General features: G+C 43.7%; 1 protein-coding gene across 2 annotated transcripts in view; it reads right to left on the reverse strand.

The window, feature by feature from the left end:
* Fam117a (family with sequence similarity 117 member A) overlaps positions 1-21,437 on the reverse strand; it is a 51,970-nt gene extending 30,533 nt beyond the window's left edge. For both annotated transcript variants that reach the window (XM_090350959.1, XM_090350958.1), the window contains exon 1: positions 21,233-21,437. In XM_090350959.1, the coding sequence (XP_090207085.1) occupies positions 21,233-21,428 (196 nt within the window). In that variant the 5' untranslated portion in view covers positions 21,429-21,437. The remainder of the gene's footprint in view (positions 1-21,232) is intronic.
* Positions 21,438-21,955: the final 518 nt, after the last annotated feature.

Consider the following 21,955-nt stretch of genomic DNA (forward strand, 5'->3'; position numbering starts at 1 on the left):
ATTTAGAAGAAAAGGAAGTACTTTTCACCTTTTATCTGAATTCTCTGAAGAGGAGTTCTATAGGATATCAACTTACTTAAGATAAAGCAGCAGCAGCTATTGATTGGAAAATGCTTTGCATTTAGAATGGACTGGACTTTGCAAGAATGGCATGTACAGCAAGTAACCTCACCCCTGCTTCACAAAACAAACAAACAAATAAAAACAAAAACAAAAAAACCCTCACTTCTTGATTTCTAGAGAGTAACAGATTTCTGAGTGGCCTATAAACTCAAATAATAGGTAGATACCCTTCATATCATCAAGTCTCAGTAATCTGATTCCTATACAATAGAAAAAAGTTCACAACACTCAATCACCTCTTATGTTGTTTTTTAACAGAAGTGATAAGTGAGAATTGGAGATTGGAGAAGTCTAGGTAAATCTTGCAAGATGATAATGGTGAACCTGAACCCTGAATTGTTTTAAATATATGTGGCTTACACAATCATAGATTCTTGTACGGGAGACAGAGCTTCCAAAGTATTATAAATGGTGAGGTGACATTCACAAGCAGTAAGGTAAACTGATTTCTCCAAGGTCAAAGAGCAAAATGAGGCTTTTATTTCTCAAACCTACGACTTTTCCAGTACTAAGTATATTTCCAGTACTAATGTTTCAATCAGACTCAACTGTTTTACGACTTCCTGGCTGCTTTGGTTCAGGTGGAATGGAAGTTTCTATTCCTTTCATTTGCTAGGAGCCAGAATGATCATACCTGGGTTTCTGGAATACTTTTTCCCATTGGGCATGTTGGATTGACCGAATGTGAGTTTCCTTTCCTAGTGAGGAAAGTAGGAAGAAAGCAAGTAAAAGAGCCGGCAACTCAGGAGGCTGCGATCTAAGGATTGAGGTTTAAGCCAGCCCAGGGAGACAAACTCTCAAGACTCTCATCTTCAATAAACCAGTAAAAAGACAAAACTAGAGGTGTAAATGAAGAGGTAGTTCAATAATCATAAAGAAATAAAAATCCATGAGAGGGTGATATTCTGAGTTCAAGCCCCAGTGTTGGCATCAAAAAAGAAAAAGAAAAAAAGAAAAGCCAAGAATGGTGGTTCTTGGCTTAACTACATTTGTATGTAGTCCTAGCTACTCAGGAGTACGAGATCAGGAGGATTGCAGCTCAAAGCCAGCTCAGGCCGGAAATGTCCATTAGACTCTTATCTCCAATTAAACACCAAGTGCTAGAAGGAGAGCTGTGGCTCAAGTGGTAGAGCACTTGTCTTGAGCAAAAGAGCTCAGGGACAGCACCCAGATCCTGAGTTCAAGCCTAAATACTCTCATACACCAAAATAATAATAATAATAATAATAATAATAATAATAATAATGACAGCAAAAAGGGCTCAGGATGTGACATCAAATGGTAGTGTACCTGCTTCCCAAGTGCAAGGTCCCTACTTCAAATCCCAATACTGAAAGAAAATTAAAAAAAGGAAGATAAAGATAAAATAATTATAATTTTCAAATAATCAAAATGACTTTACTTTCTTAATAATTATTAATTTTTAGTTCTATCTAGCCTACCTTTTTCCTACAAGCAAACTTCCAGGTAGCAATATATACTTAAGCAACTAATCTGTGATGTAATCAGTTCAAATCACATAGAATATAAATGTTGACTAAATTTCTTGCCTTCCCTCAATATTTCAAAAGCCACAAAAATTGTTTTTTTTATTGAACTGATCAAATCAACATTTATGTCTACTAGTGTTCATTCATAACCCTCTTTATGCAATTGTCAAAATAATATCTGAATCAAAAAGCCAATAAATGTCAGCAAGGCTTGATAGTCTAGGCCCATAATCTCAGCACTCTGGAGGCTGAGACAGAATAATTGAAACTTCAAGGCCAGTCAAGGCAACATAGTCTGGTTTATGTTGTTGTTTTGTTCTTTGTGTGTTGTGGGGCTTGAACCGAGGACCTGGGTGCTATACTTGAGCTTTTCTGCTCAAGGCTAACACCCTAAAAACATTACCCATAGCTCTACTTCCAGCTTTGTGGTGGCTAATTGGAGATAAGAGTCTCACAAACTTTTCCTACAATCCTCAGATCTCAGCCTCTTGAGTAGTTAAGATTATAGGCATGAACTACTGATGCTTGGCTTTTTTATCTTTTAAAAAAATATATAGGGGGGTCTGGAGTTTGGCCCAGTGGTAGAGTGCTTGCCTAGCATGCACCAAGACCTGGGTTCTATTCCTCAGTACCATGTAAATAGAAAAAAGCCAGAAGTGGTGCTGAGGCTCAAGTGGTAAAGCTCTAGCCTCGAGAAAGTCCAAGGACAGTGCTCAGGCCCTGAGCTCAAGCCCAGGACTGGCACAAAAAAAAAAAAGTATGTATATATATATATATATATTATATTTGTAATCCTTACTACTTAGGATTCAAAGATCTGAAAGATAAAAAGTTCAAGTTAGTCTAGGCAAAAAGTTCATGAGGCCCCACTGCATGGTGGTACCTGTATGTTAGCCTAGCTACAGGGGAAGATCAATAGCTGAGCATAGAAGTGTACAACTACAGAAGTAAAACAGCCAATGACTGTCATCTTAATTACATAGGGGACAGAAATAGGAAGGTGACAGTCCAATCCAGCCTAGACATAAAACAAGACTTATCTTGAAAATGGCACACAAACAGGGTTGGAAAGATGAATCAATTAGTAGAACACCTGCCTAGCAAGTATAAGACTCTGAATTCAAACTGCAGTATGGCCAAAATTTAAGCAAGACAAAACAAAACCCAGTCAGTAGATATCAAAACCACTGGGCCAAAGGTCATCTACAAATAGAGCATATTTACACAATGCCAAAGTATCACTTCATAAAACACTTTCTAGGAGAATAATGTACTTTTTTTTATAATGGAAAACTTGCTGGTCATCACTTGAGTGATCAAGCTTAGCATAACTAGGCTGGAGGGTAGCTTGGGGGCAGAGCATGTGCTCAGCATGTGTAAGGCTTTGGGTTCAATCCCTGGCAGCCCTCACTCCACCCTCAAAAAACTTTAGTGTGATTAGTTATGGACATTCTTGCATTATGTGCAAAATGTCCTCAAAATAGTTATTATGAAGCCTACAACTTAACCCAAGAAATGTTCTTGTCAGGAATAGTCAACCTGATTCCAATCAAACCTCAGCCTGACTTCCCATTTACAGGAAACATGGACTAAAGAGTGAAACACCACAATGAGGAAACAGGCAGAAAAAAATCCAGAGTATAGAAGAGTTGTAAGATTATTTCTCAAAGTGTCATAAAAACAGAAAACAAAAATAAAGGATAGAGATACTTCTAGATAGAGAAGTTTTTAACCACATATATTTTTAGTCCTAAATCACAACCACAGCAACTAAAGGGGAAATTTAAAAAGGGACAGAGTATTAGAAAATATGAAATCAGTTAAAAAAATTGTCTTTAATCAGTTGGTGGCTTGAACTCTGGGTCTGGGTGCTGTCCCTGAGTTCTTCAGCTCAAGGCTACCCCTCTACCACTTGAGCCACAGTGCCCCTCTGCCACTTATGGTTTTCTGGTGGTGAATTAGAGATAAGAGTTTCATGGCTGGGCACAGTGGCTCACGCCTGTAATCCTAGCTATTCAGGAAGCTGAGATCTGAGGATCAAGATTCAAAGCTAGCCTGGGCACTAAAGTCTGTGCGACTCTTATTTTCAATTAACCACCAGAAAACAGGAACTGGCACTGTGGCTCAAGGGGCAGGGCAATAGCCTTGAGCTGAAGAGCTCAGGAATTATACCCAGGCCCGAACTTCAAGTCCCACAACTGAAGAAAAAAAAAAAATAAGAGTTTCATGGACTTTAGTGCTGGGGTGGGCTTTGAACTGTGATCTTCAGATCTCAGCCTGAGTATCTAGGATAACAGGTGTGAACCATTGTATCTGATTGAAATCAGTTAATTTTCTTATACATAGTAGTGATGATATAGAAAAATGTCCTTATGGGGCTGGGAGTTTTGCCTTGTGGTAGAGTGCTTGCCTAGCATGCACAAAGACTCAGGTTCGATTCCTCGATACCACATACATAAAGCGAGAAGTGATGCTGTGGTTCAAGTGGTAGAACTGTAGTCTTGAGAAAACCCAAGGACAGCGCTCAGGCCCTGGGCTGGGAATGTGGCCTAGTGGTGGAGTGCTTGCCTAGCATGCATGAAGCCCTGAGTTCAATTCCTCAGTACCACAATACACAGAAAAGCTGGAAGTGGTGCTGTAGCTCAAGTGGTAGAGGATTAGCCTTGGGAGAAAAAGCTAAGGATGCTCAGACCCTGAGTTCAAACCCCAGGACAAGTACAAAGAAAAAAAAAATCACCACTGAAAGCAGGAGGTACCACCAGATGAGCCCATGCATCCTCCTTCTAAAATTCCTCAGCTATACAAGGGTAAGTCAAGATGGCTATGGAACTCTCAGAATCCCTGCTACTATCTGGGGCAAGATGAATTAAGGAGAAAGAGAAAGACGGCATAAAGTCAAAAAGGAGACAAGGAGACCTGTCTTACCTAGACTGCTTAGACAGCTGTGTTACGGCCTTCCAGACGATCTCTCCCCATGGAGAAGAATATAAATAGTGCTCAATTTACCTGTGGCTAGCCACAAGCAGAAGGCCTGGTCACATGACTGAGCAAGCTGGAGTAAACCACCATGCAGACCTCAGAGGGCAGCCAGGTTTCCTAAACTGCACTAGCTTGGACTCTGTCAGGAACCTCTGCTCTTAACCCTGATTCTGATTCATTCTGCCCTGTGCTTGGGGAGGAGGGAACTTGTAAGGACCAACTGTGCAATTAGGTTCCTCGGAGCTAAGGTCAGAATCACAGATTCTGCTGTCTTCAGGATTATCAATCCTGCCAGGGATCCTTTATGGGTGAACTTTCTGCTCCCACATGCACAAAGTCTTCTCTGATCATCTCTGATCTGTCAGTTATGGGGCTTGGACTCTGGGACTGGGCACTGTCCCTGAGCTCTTCAGCTCAAGGCTACCACCCTACCCCTTGAGCCAAAGTGCCACTTTTGGTTGTGTAGTGGTTAATTGGAGAAAAGAGTTTCAGAGTCTTTAGTGCTTAGGCTGGTTTTGAACCGCAATCCTCAGATCTCAGCATTCTGAGTAGCTAGGATTACAGGCGTGAGCCTGGCTGTCTTTCCTTTGCATTCCCAGTTTAAAGAGGAGACACCTAAGAGAAAACTACATCCTACAGAGCATTTCTTTCCCCGGGTCCTGGCCTTCTAGAGCTAACCTCAAATGAATGGCAAGTTCCCATGCTGTGGAAAAAACCCAAAGTGTGCTTGCTGGGAGACATTCCAGGGCAGCTCCTGCTCTGGAGCCCTTGTTCAGATTTCCTAAGAGAGGCACAAAGGTTATACCATGCCTCTAGAGTAAACTAGGCAAATAAGCAAATACCCCCTCCAAAAATAGTCTTGAAGGAATTGCATCGGAAAGACATTTTTCCTATCCTCAACAGATGTCTGATGCTACTGATGGCCTCCTAGCAGAAGACTGCTCTGGAATTACCTCTCCACATGGGCTTCCAGAAGCAGAGGAGGGTGTGACAACATACATCACTGGCAGGTGATACCATCTTCCCCCGTATGCAATGGATGGGCTTTGGATCTGGTTCAAAAATCAGGAGCCTCTTTTATCAGTGAGGTAAATAAAAGACTTCTCGTCTTGAAGAAAAAGGACAATTTAATCCCGGGAAACAGTATGGCATGTTAATTACCCATTAATCCTCTTTAGCTCTCTGGGAACTGGAAAGTAAAGGCTCAGCTGTCACTATCATCTCCAAGCAGATACCATAGCCATTTGTAAAGCAGCTCCAGCAGAGCTATGAAAGATTCAGACAACACCCCCTCCCCAAATACCTAGGGGACAGACTTCTTTCATCCGCCTCCACCTTTCTCTGATTTTGGTTGTCATCCATCCATCATATAGTTTGGAGTAGGAAAGAGCAGTGGAAGATATGAACAAGGTGAAGAGAATCCTGGGGATAGTACGTAACTCAGTAACTGAACTGCCCAGCACAAACTATGAGTGTACAGACTAGGGTGAAAATATACTCCATGCTCATAGAACTGTATCAGGTAACTGACTGGGCCGTGGAAAAACCTTTTGAGGATAACTTAACCCAGCCAGGTTAATCAAGGCTATGGCAGCAGAAGGTAGACATTTCAGATAAAGTATGCACACTAGAGCTAAAGACTTTTCCAGGTATTGGTGGTTCACATCTATAAACCAGTTACTCAGGAGGCTGAGATTCAGAAAACAAGGCTTTAGGCTACTCCAGGCAGAAAAAATAGGAGTCTCCATCTCCAAAATAATCAGCAAAAGTAGGTCTGGAGGTGTGGCTCAAGTGGTAAGAGTACCAAGCAAGCAAGCATGAGGCCCTCAATTCAAATCCTAGTACTGCCAAATAAAAATTGTTTTAAATTCAAGTAAAGGGCTGGGAGTTTGGTCTAGTGGTAGAGTGCTTGCCTAGCATGCACAAAGACCCAGGTTCAATTCCTCAGTACCACATACATAGAAAAAAGCTGGAAGTGGTGCTCAGGCTCAAGTAGTAGAATGCTCTAGCCTTGAGAAAACCCAAGGACAGTGCTCAGGCCCTGAGCTCAAGCCCAGGACTGGCAAAAAGAAAAAAAAAAAATTCAAGTAGATTTTTAAAAACCTGTTTTTTCCCCCCCTTAGGCTAACAACAGTAGGCCTTACCCCAAAGCCCTGGCAGTTGGGGGAGAAGGGGACATACTACAAAGCAATAACGGAACAATTCAGTGTCTTCAAGGAGCACAGACAGATGCTCAATGTGGGCTTTGTTGTAAAAACACAGGGCTGGAACCCAGCAGGGTCTGATCTTCTAACTCTGCCTAGCAATGATTCTCACATCCAGCCCTCCTTGGGCTTGGGCTAAAAGGAAGCCTGACTGAAAGGAACCATTCCTTTGTATATGAAGTTGGAACTCCTGATCCACTTCGTGTGATGTGATGTACTGAACCACACAAATTCCCTCCCCCATGACCTACCACATTCACAAAGACATGAGTATACCAATTGTCTGGTATTGTCTGGGCAAAAGGAAGCTCTCTGACCCTAGGCCTGTAACCTAGCATCATTCTCTAAATGGAACTTGCTGCTTTCACCCTCAAGTCCTTTACTGTATAAAGATGAAGTATCTATTACTCCATGGTTGTGACACAGAAGAGCCTTCCAAGTCTGTGTTTTAAGAAATGAAGAGCTGAGTCAAGAGCACAGTGAGAGTGCTTAATCCCGAAGTAGAGGAGGCAGCTCTCCCTCCAGGGTACCTGGCATCCAGAGCATTCTCAGTGTGACACACCCACTTGGCTATTAGGACAATATAGGGGGGCATGGGGTGCTAACTCACAGCAACAGATACCTACCCAGTCAGCTCCCAGAATCTGATGCGAACCCTATCCAGCTTGAGAAGTAAAAAGACAAGCCGCAGTCTCCTGAGGGGTGGCCTACTACAGGTTCAATACCTGAGCCCAAATTCTACCTCTGTCTCTGCCCAAGTGTTAGGTGAACTCAGAGGAGTCCCATAGATTCTCTGGATGTCAAGTGTTTCACTTGTTAAATGGGGGATATAAGAAAATCTCCGTTTAAAAAACTTCTAGGCCAGGAGTTTGGCCTAGTGTAGAGTGCTTGCTTAGCATTCATGAAGACCAGGGTTCCATTCCTCGGTACCACATACATAGAAAAAACCAGAAGTGGTGCTGTGGCTCAAGTGGTAAAGCTCTAGCCTTGAGAAAACCCAAGGACAGTGCTCAGGCTCTGAGTTCAAGCCCCAGAACTGGCAAAAAAAATAATAAACAATTAAAAAAAAAAAACTTCTAGTAAGCTAAATTCATTTAGCACTTATTCATGGTTCAGCACTGTATTTGGAAATAATTTAAGATCCACAGATACAAGAATAATAAGAATAGTAAACAGAATACCCATATAATCTTAACCTAGATTTGCCTCTTGCCATTTGTTGCACTGCTTTTTCTTTATGTGCATGATTTTCTTATACACGCTCACATTTGACACCCACATATTCCTATCACTCATTCACACACACACATACACACACAGTCCTTTATGAATTTTTGCATGGTGTTGTATTTGAAAATAACTGGGAACTATATAGGAGGCTAGAAATGAAGAGAAAGCAAAGGCAGCCTTGTTCCCAGGCTCTCGTCCGGTCCTTGCCTGCCATGCAAACAGCAAGCACTCAAGTGTTTTGCTTCAGAGGTGAATCACTACACAAGAGGGACAAAGACTGCAGAAAGCACAGGAAAGTAACATGAGATGGTTGGGTACTTTTTCTTTCTTTCCTTTTTTCTTTCTTTTTCAAAACAAGCCCCACAAAAAGACAACAACAAAACATTCATATGAACCATGGAAACAACTTTATTATATACAAGCGGTTTTGTGTATGTGTGTGTGTGTGTGTGTGTGTGAAAGAACAAGAGAGAGAGAGAGAGAGAGAGAGAGAGACAGAGAGAGAGAGAGAGAGAGAGAGAGAGAGAGAGAGAGAGAGAGAGAGAGACAGAGAGAGAGAGAGACAGAGAGAGGTGTGTCCTGGGGCTTGAACCCAGATCCTAGGTGCTGTCATTGAGCTATTTTTTGCTCAAGTCTAGCACTCTACCACTTGAGCCTCATCTCCATTTTCCATCCTTTTGATGGTTAATTGAAGATAAGAGTTTCAAATACACTCCTGGTTGGCTTCAAACCATGATCTCAGCCCCCAGAGTAGCTAGGATAATGAGTGTGAGCCACCCGTGCCAGCCAGAAGTATTTTTTGTCATATTTGTTGTAGTGAGATTTTACTTGATGAAAATAGGAAGTAATTGGGAAAAAGCTCACACAAGCATATGGGTGTTAGAACATTAATGCTATATGAAGTCTGCTTTGGAGGTTAGAACTACCCATAGGGGGATGGGAGTTTGGCCTTGTGCTAGAATGCTTGCCTAGATGCACAAAGACCCAGGTTCGATTCCTCAGTACCACATACATAGAAAAAAAGCTGCAAGTGGTACTGTGGCTCAAGTGGTAGAGCTCTAGCCTGGAGAAAGCCCAAGAACAGTGAATTCAAGCCCCAGGAATGGCAAAAAAAAAAAAAAAAGAACTACCCATAAAACTCCCCAGAAGGCTAGAAATCTCCAAGAAGGAGACCAGGCGATTTTCCTCGACACCAAAACTAGGGCTTTTTCACAAAATTTAAGTTACTGCTATTCTGTGCTCTTTACTGGCCACAAGCATATATTTGTAAGGACCTCAATCCCAGTTAAACTGTAGAAAGCAGACATGCTCCTGCAGATCACATGCCTCAGGCTTCTTTCCCACCGAAAGTAGGGGAGGCTACCACCTCCTTGTACATTCCCTTACACAAAGTACTAAGTTGTCATCATGACACAGTGCCACTGCAACCACCCCCACCCCACCACACACACATAGGCATCACCCACATCTTTCCCCAGGTGCTTTTTTGAGTTCATATAGTCACACACAAGAAAGGCACTCTGTCCTATAAGCCCCATCTTAGTATGCCTTCATAACATGGCCCCAGATCAGTAACCATGACCCCACAAAAGCAGAAACAATCCATCTTCCCCTAAGCCATATCTGCCTTTTATTATCTACTAATGCCATATGAGAACTACATATCTCAAGTTAGTTAGAAACACTCAAAAGCCACTACTACATCATACAAAGCATAATGTAATCACCATCATCTTCCAACTATCTATACCTATTCAGACCCCACAGTGAAAACAGGCACGAAAAGCCTATAATGTGCACAGTCTGTTTGGGGGATAAAGGAACAGACTACTTTGCAGCCCATTCGTACCACAGCTTCACTTCCAGCTTTTTGGTGGTTAACTGGAGAGAAGAGTCTCACAGACTTTCTTTTCTGGGCTGGCTTTGAACTTCAATCCTCAAACTAGTATTATAGGCATGATTGACCAGCACCTGGCTTCTTTCTCTTTCCAACTTTTGACACTCATTTTGTGTGTGTGTGTGTGTGTGTGTGTGTGTATGTGTGTGTGTGTGTGTGTGTGTGTTTAAATTGTATTCTATTGTTGGGGTAACATACAGAGGGGTTAGTTACATTCGTCAGGTAGTGGGTATTACTTCTTGAACACTGATACCCCTTCTCGTGTTTTTGTCCCACTTTCCATCTCCCCACCCCCTCCCAATCATCTTTTTTCCCTTTCCCGTCCCTATTTCAAATGAACTAATGAACGTATATACAATATACCAGGTAACAAAGTCAGATACAGTAACAACATAAGATAAACCATAGGGGGAAAAAATAACTTCACATAGTACATGAAGAACAGCAATCACAAAGATAAACCTCTTGTTTCTATATCCTAGAGTTCATTTCACTTAGTCTCATCCTATATGGCCATATGTACATAGCTTTGTAGCTATTGTGAACCTCTGCTAGGAGAGTCCTAATGTGTACTAATTATTACAAATGAGGGAAACCATACAGCCTATGTTCCTTTGGGCCTGGCTTACTTCTCTTAGACAGACGGTCATGTTATGCAGAATTTGCTGCATAGTACAAGCTGTTCTCAGACTTAAGGTCCTCCTGCCTCAGCCTCTTGAGTCTTTGCTTCTAGAATACAGGTACACAAATGGAGGGAAAACAAAGAGTGGAGATGTACTAGATAGGTGGCAGGGATGCTAGCCTAGTATGAAATGTGCAACAATCGCAGAAGTGGCGCTGTGGCTCCAGGGGTAGGGCAGGAGCCTTGAGCTGAAGAGCTCAGGGATCCACGATCAAAAAAGAAAGAAAGAAAGAAAGAAAGAAAGAAAGAAAGAAAGAAAAGTTATGTGCAACAAATTCCCCATATATATGGGAAGATACTTTTGCTTAACAAAACAAAAATGCTGTTATCAATCACATGGTCTTGGCCAAGTTACTTCCTTCCTGGGCCTGTATCTCCCAATTTGCAAAAAAAAAAATCAAGGAAATGCTACCTACACCTATAGGACAGTTGTAAGAATTAACAAGAAACATCTGAATACTGATTGTTAAGTACCAAGAGCCAAACAAATGGAACACACTGTCAAAACTGCAGCTAGCTACAGCCCAAGTTCTCTGAAAAATACAGGTGGATTTTGGGACTTTCCAGAGTTAGAATTCACAGGTTCTTTCTGTGGAAGCAGCTGTTTCATTTTCTGCTGTGAATATAAAACTAACTACACAGGAATGACTGTTCCAGGTGCTGCCGTCAGGGTTAGGACGCGCTCAACCCTCATGGACGTAGCTGACACAATCTACCTCTCCCCATGCTCTCAATCCACAGTATGCCATACTTACTGTGAAAACCCTCTGGGTGCATCCTTGTCTGTCATCCACATGTGATCCACGCCCACCCCACTCCCAGCTTGTATGTCATATCTGATAGGCACGAGTTAAACAGACAATTCCCAAACGGGGGCTGTGAGGCAGGTTTCTGCCAGCCTGCAGCTGTGGGGCAGGGAATGCACGTGTTATCAGCAGTGGTTCTTTCAAAGCCGTGTGGGCGATCAAACATGCAGAGAGAACAGAAAAGTCTTAAAGGGAAGGGAGTGTGAAGGAGGGAGGAGGAGGTAAGAGAAGCTGCCTATTCTCCTAGTCACAACTTCACTTTGTTCAAAGTTATACTCAGCTGGTTAGCCACTTTGACTAATACCAGGTCCATGGTTGGTAACCTTAGGACAAGGAACACAGACTCTGGATGACAGCTGTGTCTAGCGTCTGGGAAAGGACAATGAGGCTACCCAAGGGCTTATAGGTAATTCTCCTACCTGACCTTACTTGCTATATGATATAGCACCACTAAGAAGTTGGCATCAATCAACCTAAGCAAAAGACATTCAGCCCTTGTCTCCTGTCTCCTTGGCCCATCACCCATATCTACTTCTAAGCCTAAATCCAGATAGCCCAACTTTTTAACAAAATCATAACATAATCCTACACACTGGCTGTTTCCATGGATCAAACCTGGTTAACTGCCCAAGTTCACCCTCTGGCTCAAAGAGAACCTAGAGCTCTAGCAATGACATCCATGGAAATGCCACGTCTTTGCCACCAGCTGGGCTTCAAGCCCAATGACCAGGATGAATAAGAGACCAGTGATTTAAAGAAAGAGAGAATGCTAACACTTGAGGTGGGGGTGAAGGAAGGGGAGGAGTTGCCTTGCAAGTAGCTGGAGAGAGGTATTATAGGGGGAACAGTGTGCAGGGACTAGAAGTGGGAAAGACTAAATATAAGTGAGACTGGGGGGAGGTGTGGCTCCCTCTCCCCACCCCATTGCCTTTCCAGCAACTCAATCCAGCAAGTATTTATTGGGCATGACACTCCCCATCTGCCCTGGCCCTCCCTCTGCAAAAACACTCAAATCTGTTCAAGCTGCAGGGTGAGTTCCATTGCACTTGAACTTGAAACATGAGGTGCCTACCTCTTAAAAAGGCAGGCATACAATTTCCAGGATGGAGTAGAAAGGACTATAGAAGTTTGAGAAAACTAAGGAACATAGTAGATGAGACAAGACCACATTAGGTTTTTCTTTTTTTAAAAAAATAGTGCTGGGTATCAAACCCAAGGCCTACCACATGCTGAGCATATGCTCTACCACTAAGCTACATTCCTGGCCTCAACAATGTCACTTGTGAAAGGGAAGAGAGAAGACAGTAGAAGCTTAATTTAACTTTAGAGAGAATACAATGGCCAATTTAAAAAATCCTATTTAAAGCATCCTTGCAGTTCTGTAACTCCAGCACACACTGGGTATTCCTGCTTTCTCTGCCTCCCCCAGCTTGAATTGGCACTTTATTCATTCTGGGATGCAACAGCATCTGCCTTTAGAACTGTGTATCTGTCTTCCTTGGGCCTGAAGGAGGCAATACTTCAGTGTTCTCCACAGGTCTTCATTTAGTCTAGATCCACTGAAGAAGCTGCCAGCCATTCACAGGATAAGGAGGGCAGGTAGAAATACCCCCCAATTTATAACTGTCTGGCCAAATATTGCCACATGTGGCAGCCCCAACTCTCAATCACAGGTCAATTGCAGTAGAGCAACCAAAGCCCTCAAGAATCTTCCCAAGTGCCCCAATCCTTTCATTAGGGAGCTGGAAACATAAAGTGCTAATGTGCACTAAGCCAAAAGCACTCTATCCACCCCCAATGTCAGCTATCTGCTCATGACCAAACCTACAGGCTCCTGTGCCTGGACAAGGCAGGATAATGGCTTGGACTTCAGTTCCAGACCCCCTGAGGCTAGACTTGAAGTTTTCTTGTTATAAAACACTTTGATAGCATTCTTTTAAGTTCATTAAAGCTGCCCTTGATTGGCTGTGTTGCTCCCACACAGTAAGTCAATTGAGGCTTATTTGGGCCTGAGGATAAACACTTAAAATGACTCCAGAACTAGGCATTCAGCTTTGTCTCCCCTGGGGGAGAGGGAACCATCAGAAAGCCAGGTAGTTTGGTGGGCACTGTGTACTCGCAGCCAGCTGTGCCAAAGCTCCCTACCACATAGCTGTGCTCATGAATGACAGGCCTGGCCTGAGCTCCACATGTGTGCAAAAGAACTGGAGCACAGATAATTTATGAACTTCAAACAGCATCCCAAATTCTTTCCTCTCTAAAATCAGAATTTGTTTCTGATCTAACCATGTGAAGAGATTTGGCTAATGTTTGGTTAATTCATACTCTGCAAGACAAATAATGAAATCCTCTGTGAGGATATAATTCAGGCAGAGAGGAAAGCTGACCAGATTTTCTATTCAGCCTTTCTTGGCTTCTACTCATCCTTCCCTACTCCCTTTTCCAGGACAGGGAACAGCAAATTCCATCCTGGAAGAGGGCAGAACTTATGAAGCCATGAAGACATTGTCTACTCTCATTAAACTAACTCCCTTGTGGGAACCCACTTGAATTCTGAACTGGGAAGGACATCCCAAGTTTTCTCTTCCTGTGTTTATAAAGGCTGCAAACTGCCCATGGAATGAAAGCTGTCTAAGTCAGAGCACTTGAGCAAGGGTCAAACACAACTTTCACATATGTATTCGTAAGAAATCCAAAACCTGATTTGCTTCCAGAATATGCCACACTGTGAAGTCTGAATCATTTGGTGGAAAGATTCTTCTTGATACTTGTAAGAACCTACAGGTGATACATGGGGTGCTGGTGGCTAAAGTCTGTAATCATAGCTACTCATGAGGCAGAAATCTAATGATCATGGTTGGAAGCCAGCATAGACAAGAAAGGAGAAAACTGGAGACTTTTGGAAGCCAGTTTTGCCTAATGCTAGATTGCTTGCTAAGCATGCGGGACAACTGCCCTGAGTTCAAGCTCCAGTACTGGTACAAAATTTAAAAAAAGAAAAAAAAAAAGGTGGGGGTTAGGCTGGGAATTTGGCCTAGCGGCAAAAGTGCTTGCCTAGCATGCACGCAGACCCGGGTTCGATTCCTTGGTACCACATACATAGAAAAAAGCCGAGAGTGGAGCTGTGGCTCAAGTGATAGAGCTTTAGCCCTAAGAAAGCCCAAGGACAGTGCAGGCCCTGAGTTCATTCCTCATGACTGGCAAAAAAAGAAAAGGGGGGACTTTGAGTTTGGCCTAGTGGTAGAGTACTTGCCTAGCACACAAAGACTGGGGTTCAATTCCTCAGTACCACATACATAGAAAAGCCGGAAGTGGTGCTATGGCTCAAGCGGTAAGAGTGGTAGCCTTGAGAACTCCCAAGTACAGTGCTCAGGCCCTGAGTTCAAGCCCCAAGACTGGCAAGAAAAAACAACAACAAAAACACTAGATGTAATCGTTCTATTTTTTTGGGGGGTGGGGGGATCAGTCATGGGACTTGAACTCTGGGCCTGGGCACTGTCCCTGAGCTCTTCAGTTCAAGACTACTGCCCTACGGAGCCACAGCACCACTTCCAGTTTTCTGGTGATTAATTAGAGATAAGAGTCTCACAGACTTTTTTAGTGCCTAGGCTGGCTTTGAACCTCGATCCTCAGATCTCAGCCTCCTGAGTAGTTACAATTACGGGCATGAGCCACCACGCCCAGCTTTGGCCTTCTATTTTTAACAGTTCCTCCATAGCCTGGCTGTGTGGTCCATCATGCCATTCAGTATGCTCTGATCTCAGCACAGAATTCAAATAGGTGTTCTTTTGGCTATTAAAGTCTACCAGCCACTTTGACAACACTTCACCTATCACTGTGAAGTTTTATAATCCTGCCTCAAGTTTCCCACAGATACATATTTGGGACCAGAGGGAGTGATGTTACCTTACCACCACACCCTACTGATATACTCACCTCTCCTCTACAGACCTTAAAGGAATTAAGATCTCTTACATCTAAGGTTATATAAGTCAAGAATTTCCCATACTGTCTAATCCTATGCTATCCAAAAACACTCTGAACACAGAGAACCCTCACTCTTTTAGATACAAAGAGTTAAAGACAGTTAGACAACTAGCATCAGTGCTGACATCCTAGAAATAGGAGGTATTCAATTTCAAGGATGTCATCACTGGTGGTAATATTTAAATCAGGTTCTTCAGCAGTACATTTTGCTGACCATGGACTTGGAACTGGCAAGGTTGTCAAACAGCAGTTAGCAGTGTCAGGTTAGAAAGAGCCTGGAGTTTTAACACTTCCTAAATAGAAGCTGCCTCAATCACAGGATGTAGAAGGGCAACTACAACTTGTATGGAATTTTAACTGTACCCCCAAGTCTCATTATACCAAGAATTCCCTGCTACAGACAATTTCAACCTTAATCTCCAAGTCTGTTTTGACATCAAGAACCAGAAGGACCAGTCTGAAGAGGGTTTTTCTCTCTTTCTTTCTTTCTTTATTTATTTTTTGCCAGTCCTGGGCTCGACTCAGGGCCTGAGCACTGTCCTTGGACTTTTCTCAAGGCTAGAGCTCTACCACTTGAGCCTCAGCACCATTTCTGGCTTTTTTCTATGTATATGGTACTGAGGAATCGAACCCGGGTCTTCATGCATGCTAGGCAAACACTCTACCACTTGGCCAAATTCCCAGCCCCAGTTTTTCTCTCTTGATCATTAATACATCACTTCTTTTATATGGCTCATACCTATCTAAACACTCATCCCTAAAAGGGATAAGTTTTCAAAGCATTTTGAGGAAAGAAGTTTAATAATTATCAACAGCTCTGCTAATAACAATATTGCCTTATATTCACAAAATTGCCATTCTGGGGAACTTAAATTACATTTGACATAAACCGTACTCCTCATATCCCTATGGGGAAACCAGGATCTTTTTTTTTTTCTCTGAGTATGGGCAGAACCATACATTTAATAAGTCCTTTAGCTAGCTATTCAATGCTTAAGTTTTTTCTTCTCCATCAAGATAATTTTTTTTATCGTTAATGTAACTTTGTGTGAACGCTTTTGGACAAATTCTTATTCAGATTTCACTTTGTGTTTTTTCAGGCTGTTCATTCCACTTAAATTCTTCCCTCTTAGCTACATGTTACCAAGTCCAGAAATATCCATGAACCACACACCAGTTAAGAACAATCCATTCTGGGCCCTGTGTATTCTGCCACTTAACAATTCAACATCCAGCACATTGTTCCCTGAGTAACCTTGCTTGGCATTTGACCTGTGAGGAGGTGAGCAGAGATTGTTTATTATACCTTTTGAATTTTCCACAGAACCAGAATCTTAGAACAACTATGACTACTGCCAGCTCTCAATGATCAACTCAGAAAACTAAAAGATGAGAAAAATTTAAAATGGGAGAGATGCCTGAAGTGATTTCCATCTGATTTTGAAATGCATTCACTGAAAACAGTTGGAATTGTGAGATGAAGGAAAGGAGAAAATTTGCCTGACAGTTAAGTTTTATGTAAATTCAAATTTGCTATGTCTTCTGAATACATGTTACTTGACAACTGGAAGGTTAGGGGGAGTCTGGAGTCATACATGCTGATCCTCCCCAAAGACAGAGAACTGACTGGAAGCAGATGGTCCCCTTTCTCCTAAAATATGAGTACAGGATTATTACTTTTCTTTCCCATCTCAGGGTTTTATGAGGAAGTCTGCATTCCATTCATTTGAAGCTGATTGTTACATAGGAGTAATAATAGTCAGGTATATTGTTAAGATAATGGTAGGCAATACTTTCTATAAAGAGTCACACTGAATTAATTAGAATCTGTAGATACTCAGTTCTGCCACTAACAGCATAAAAGCAGCCATAGATAATACCTTAAATGAAAGTGGCTGTGTTTCAATAAAACTTTATTTTAAAAAGCAGGCATAGGACCAGATAGTTGCTCAAACCTATAATCCCTGTTGCTTGGGAGGCAGAGATTGGGGAAATCATGGATGGAGGCTGGTCCGAGCATAGAAGTTTGAGAAACTCCATCCTACTCAATGTCTGGGAGAGGTGGCAAGCACCTGTCATCCACAGTAACATTCTCAACAACACAGGAAGCATAAGCAGTGGGATCACAGCCTAGGGCAGCTCAGAGCCAAAGCAAGAACCTACCTTGAAAATAAAACAAAGCAAAAAGTGGCTGGAGGTATGGCACAAGTGGAAGAACTTGCCTTATAAGTATGGTGGAGCTGGTCTATTGGAGGGATAATTAGCAAAGCTATATTAAATTTATCTTCATGGGGCTGAGGATATAAATCAGTAATAGAATTCTAATCTAGCACACAAAATGTCCTGAGTTCAATCCTAGCCATACAAAACAAACAACAACAAAAATAAAAATGCATTATTTTCATTCTAGAGATGGGTAGACTGGAACCCAGAAAATTTCACCTCCTAGTCTTGTTTTGTCTATCGTTAATAGTCCTGGAAGAACACAAAGTTAACACAAATTCACAAAAGTGAATTTAATTCCAGGGCAAGTGCAGTACAAAATTCATCCTGGTTCCTATTACCCACTCTTGGCTAGCTCTTCACTTAGACTTGACCCTTGTTTTTCTCTTCACTCTCTCAGTCTTGCTAACTCCTTGCCCAGGCTCATAAAAATGAAATTGTTCCTCACTTTATGAAGACATTCCTTATAGATGAATGGTCACAGAAGGTAAATTCACTCTTTACACCATAACCCTTTATACAAGGCCTAATCTATCTTGTCAAGAACACAGCAGGGTGTGCAGTGTGAGATAACTGCACAGTGAAGTGTTACATCATTTTGGGATGAGAAACAGAAACAGTGACGACACTTAATTGTTCCTGAAACCCAGTCCCATCTCGCATGCCTTTTCAAACAGTTGGGCTTCAGAGTCCTGTTTAGAGAGCTCATTTTAAAAGATGAGGGAATAAAAACGCAAGAGGAGGCCTTGAAATTCTGAAACCTGCAGTACTGGTTTCAAACCAATCTGGGTTTGCTCTTTGAAGCCTGAAAAGATAATGGGCTCTAGCCAACAGTGCTCTCACATTGGCTCAGTAAAGGGAATAATGATATAAGCAGCCACAAACACTTCTAATAGCATCTTCTCTGTTCCAGGCACTGTCCTAAGCACTTCGTTGATTTATTTGATTCTTAGGATGTAGACATTATCCGTAGATGAGGAAAGTGAAGCATAGAAGTCAAGTAACTTCCTCAAAGCCACACAATTGATAAATGACAGAATCTGGATTTGAAACACAGGCTTTTTTTTTTTTTTTTTTTTTTTGGTGAGTCATGGGGCTTGAACTCTAGGCCTGGGCACTGTCCCCGAGCGCTTCAGCTCAAGGCTACTACCCTATCCCTGAGCCACAGACCCACCTCCCCCTTTCTAGTGATTAATATTTTTTAGTGCCTGGGCTGGCTTTGAACCATGATCCTCACATCTCAGCCTCCTGAGTAGCTAGGATTACAGGAATGAGCCACCACACTGGGCTCCACCACCATTCTTTTAAAGGTTTAGATAGTAAGGGGTTTCCTTCTATTACATGTGTCCTACTAGTCTAAAGAAAACCATCCACTTAATGAGGTTGAGAGCAACATTAAAAGACACCAAACCAAAGACCAAATGCATTCCCTTAATTTCTGACCACAAAGAAGTTCATTGGCTCAGGCTACTCTTATTTACTTTTGTGCTAGTCCTGGAGCTTGAACTTAGGGCCTGGACACTGTCCCTGAGCTTTTGTACTCAAAACTAGCACCCTAGCACTTGAGATACAACTCTACTTCTGGCCTTTTGGTGGCCAGAGATAAGAATCTCATGGACTTTCCTGCCTGGGCTGGCTTCAAACCTCCATCTTTAGCTTTCAGCCTCCTGAGTATCTAGGATTACAGGAGTGAGCTCCTGGCACCTTGCAATCTATTCTATTTTTTTCTCTCCTACCTTACTGAAAAACCACAGATAATCCCACTATACAAAGACAAATGCTTTATTAATACCTGACCATATTACTAGGTGGAGACACAATGGATCAGCCCAATATTTAACAAGAGTCCATTGAATTTTCCCTAAGCCACCTGGCAAGTTATGCAGAGCTGTAGTTTTCATTAGTACCTTACGGCCCCTGACCCTACAAAAGGAGCAAGCCATGTAAAAGACACAAACATCCAAACCTACACTCTTCCCCTTTTTCACAGCACCTACCAGTGGTTTGTCTTTTTAATATTAGAGCTATGTAGTATTCACCAAATAATTGCTCTTAAAATATGATTATTAGTCAGTTTCCAGCTACTACACAGGCAGGCTTTCTGCTAATTTCTACTAAAAGTGCCCAAGGTTCTGGTGCTTGTTGTTCTAATAACTTCCCCTGGTTTCAAGGAAGCCCAAACAAAACCAACAGGTTTGTAGTCTTGTGGTTTGCTTATAGTTCGTGATAGGCATGAGTTTGTCCAGGCATTGCCTTCTTCCACTCCACCAGATTCTGCATATACTTTTACTACTCGGTCAGATTTTTACCAGGTTTCTGCATTCCAAGATGTGATACTAACATATACAGCGAGGTCCAGGAAAACATGAGAGCATTCTACCTCAAAGACCATTCCTACCTAGCAAGGCACTGTAACATCTACATTTCCAGAGATCATGCAGCAACTAAGATTTAGCAATTTCCAGAAGCTCAGGAGACTCTGGTTTAGACAATGTCATTAACTGTTAAGATGGCAGAGCCCATGACTTTTGTACATTTGGTACAGACTCAGGCTTTGGAAGTGTGCAATGATCTTTTCACATCTGGTGTGAATCAAATGCAAGCCTCACTTTCAACTTACTGCCAACCTCTTCACACAAGTAGGTTCCTTTTCCGTTTCTGAGAGACTGTATTTATGGGTCCCCTCATAGCTTGCTCCTCCTTAGCTTCTCCACACCCACCATAGACAAGTTTTTTTTAATTGTTTTGGTGCTGTTTAGAGTGTGCCACAGCATATTTGATTGCAGCTCTCACCCCACTGCCACGTTGGCTGGCAATGCTCAGGACAATACAACGTTGGGGGGGAGGGAGAGGCAGAGGCAAAGTGCCCAAGTCCTAAACACATGCACGCACAAACAGGATAGTTGGGGTGAGACAGCCATATTAAGCAGGTCGCCAATCTGGGAACCCACAACTGTAAGGGAATCGGAAGCGGAGCATTTGCACCGCAGTACAAGCCATTAAACTAACTTATGGCAACGGGCTGCGATACAATCTGCTCCAGAAGGTGGCTTGAAGGGAAGCGCACGTGAGGCGGTGGAGAAAGGAACCCCGGAGCCGTAGAGTGGGATGCCGGGGCCAAACTCAAGCTGGAACAGTAACACATGGCTCCATGCCCCTCCCCCTCTCGTGCGGACGCCCAGCGCCCACCAGCTCCTCGCTCCCAGTACAGTCCTCAGCACCGGGCGCGCCTCTCCACCCCCGCCACTCCTCACACCTCGCTCCCGTCCCCGGAATCTTCCACTCACCCGCGTATGACACTTCGGCCACTTTTCGGTTACGCCCCCCAAACTAGCCTCCCCTCTTGGCAGGTTCCTCTCCTCCCCTCTGCTCTCGGCCCCAAAGCCGGCACACTCAGCCTTGGCGCTGCACCCCCGCGTTCACGGCTCCCCGCTCCTCTGCCCTCGCAGACTTTGCGCGTCCTCCCCCCGCCACCACCTTTCCTCGCCCCCGTCCACTTTTCTCTAACACTTCTCCCAATACCCTTCCCCACCCCCCCTCCCGTCCTCTCACCTCTCTCCCCCTAAGTCCCAACGGCTCCTCCCCCAGCACCCGCTCCAGTCCCGGCTCACCTGCACGGCCACCCCCGTCCCGGCGCTGGTGCGGCTGTTGCAGCTGGAAGGGGACTGTGGCCCTGAGCGGCTGCAGCCCAGCCCGGGGGGAGCCGGCGGGGGCTGGTGGAGAACAGCCCCGCCGGAGCCCCCCGGCCCCTCCGCGCCCCGGCCCCCAGGCACCTCCGCCCCTGCCGCCTGCTGCGGCCCCTGCCATCACCCTCCAGGTCACCCGCCTGCCTCGGCCCCACAGCGAGCCCCACACAGCCCCCAACCCCCGCCGCAGAGACTTATCTGCCCTACGGGGCGGTGATCGGCCCCCTCTGCTCAGCCCTCTCATTGGCCTACCGAGCCCGAGACCCCACCTCTCAACCAATTAACTGTGAGAGCTCCCGTTTCCGAGGATGATTGGTCGATGAGCCTAGCGATCCAAGTCAAGACCCCGCCCTCACACCAGTCCCCGCCTGCTTCCCTGCGTCCGAGAGGTGCTGATTGGCTCTACCCGAAGAGGGCTGGGTCTCCAGCGCCGCCAATGAGAAGACTCAGGAAGGAGGAACGTTACACCCAGGCCAGGTAGTATGCAAATATGATGTCACGTGACGTCAGGCCTTGCAGGGGGCGGGCTGGGGCGTAGGTTGTAATCAAACACTAGTGAAATTTTTATAGGGGTGGAATGTCAAACTTTGAGCAGTTGGATACCAGTAACGTAAAGAAAAGGATAACTTGGAAAGGCATTACACTTAG

Source organism: Megascapheus bottae, chromosome 17 (assembly GCF_031878675.1).
Source record: "Megascapheus bottae isolate mThoBot1 chromosome 17, mThoBot2.hap1, whole genome shotgun sequence".
In the NCBI taxonomy this organism is placed as follows: Eukaryota; Metazoa; Chordata; class Mammalia; order Rodentia; family Geomyidae; genus Megascapheus; species Megascapheus bottae.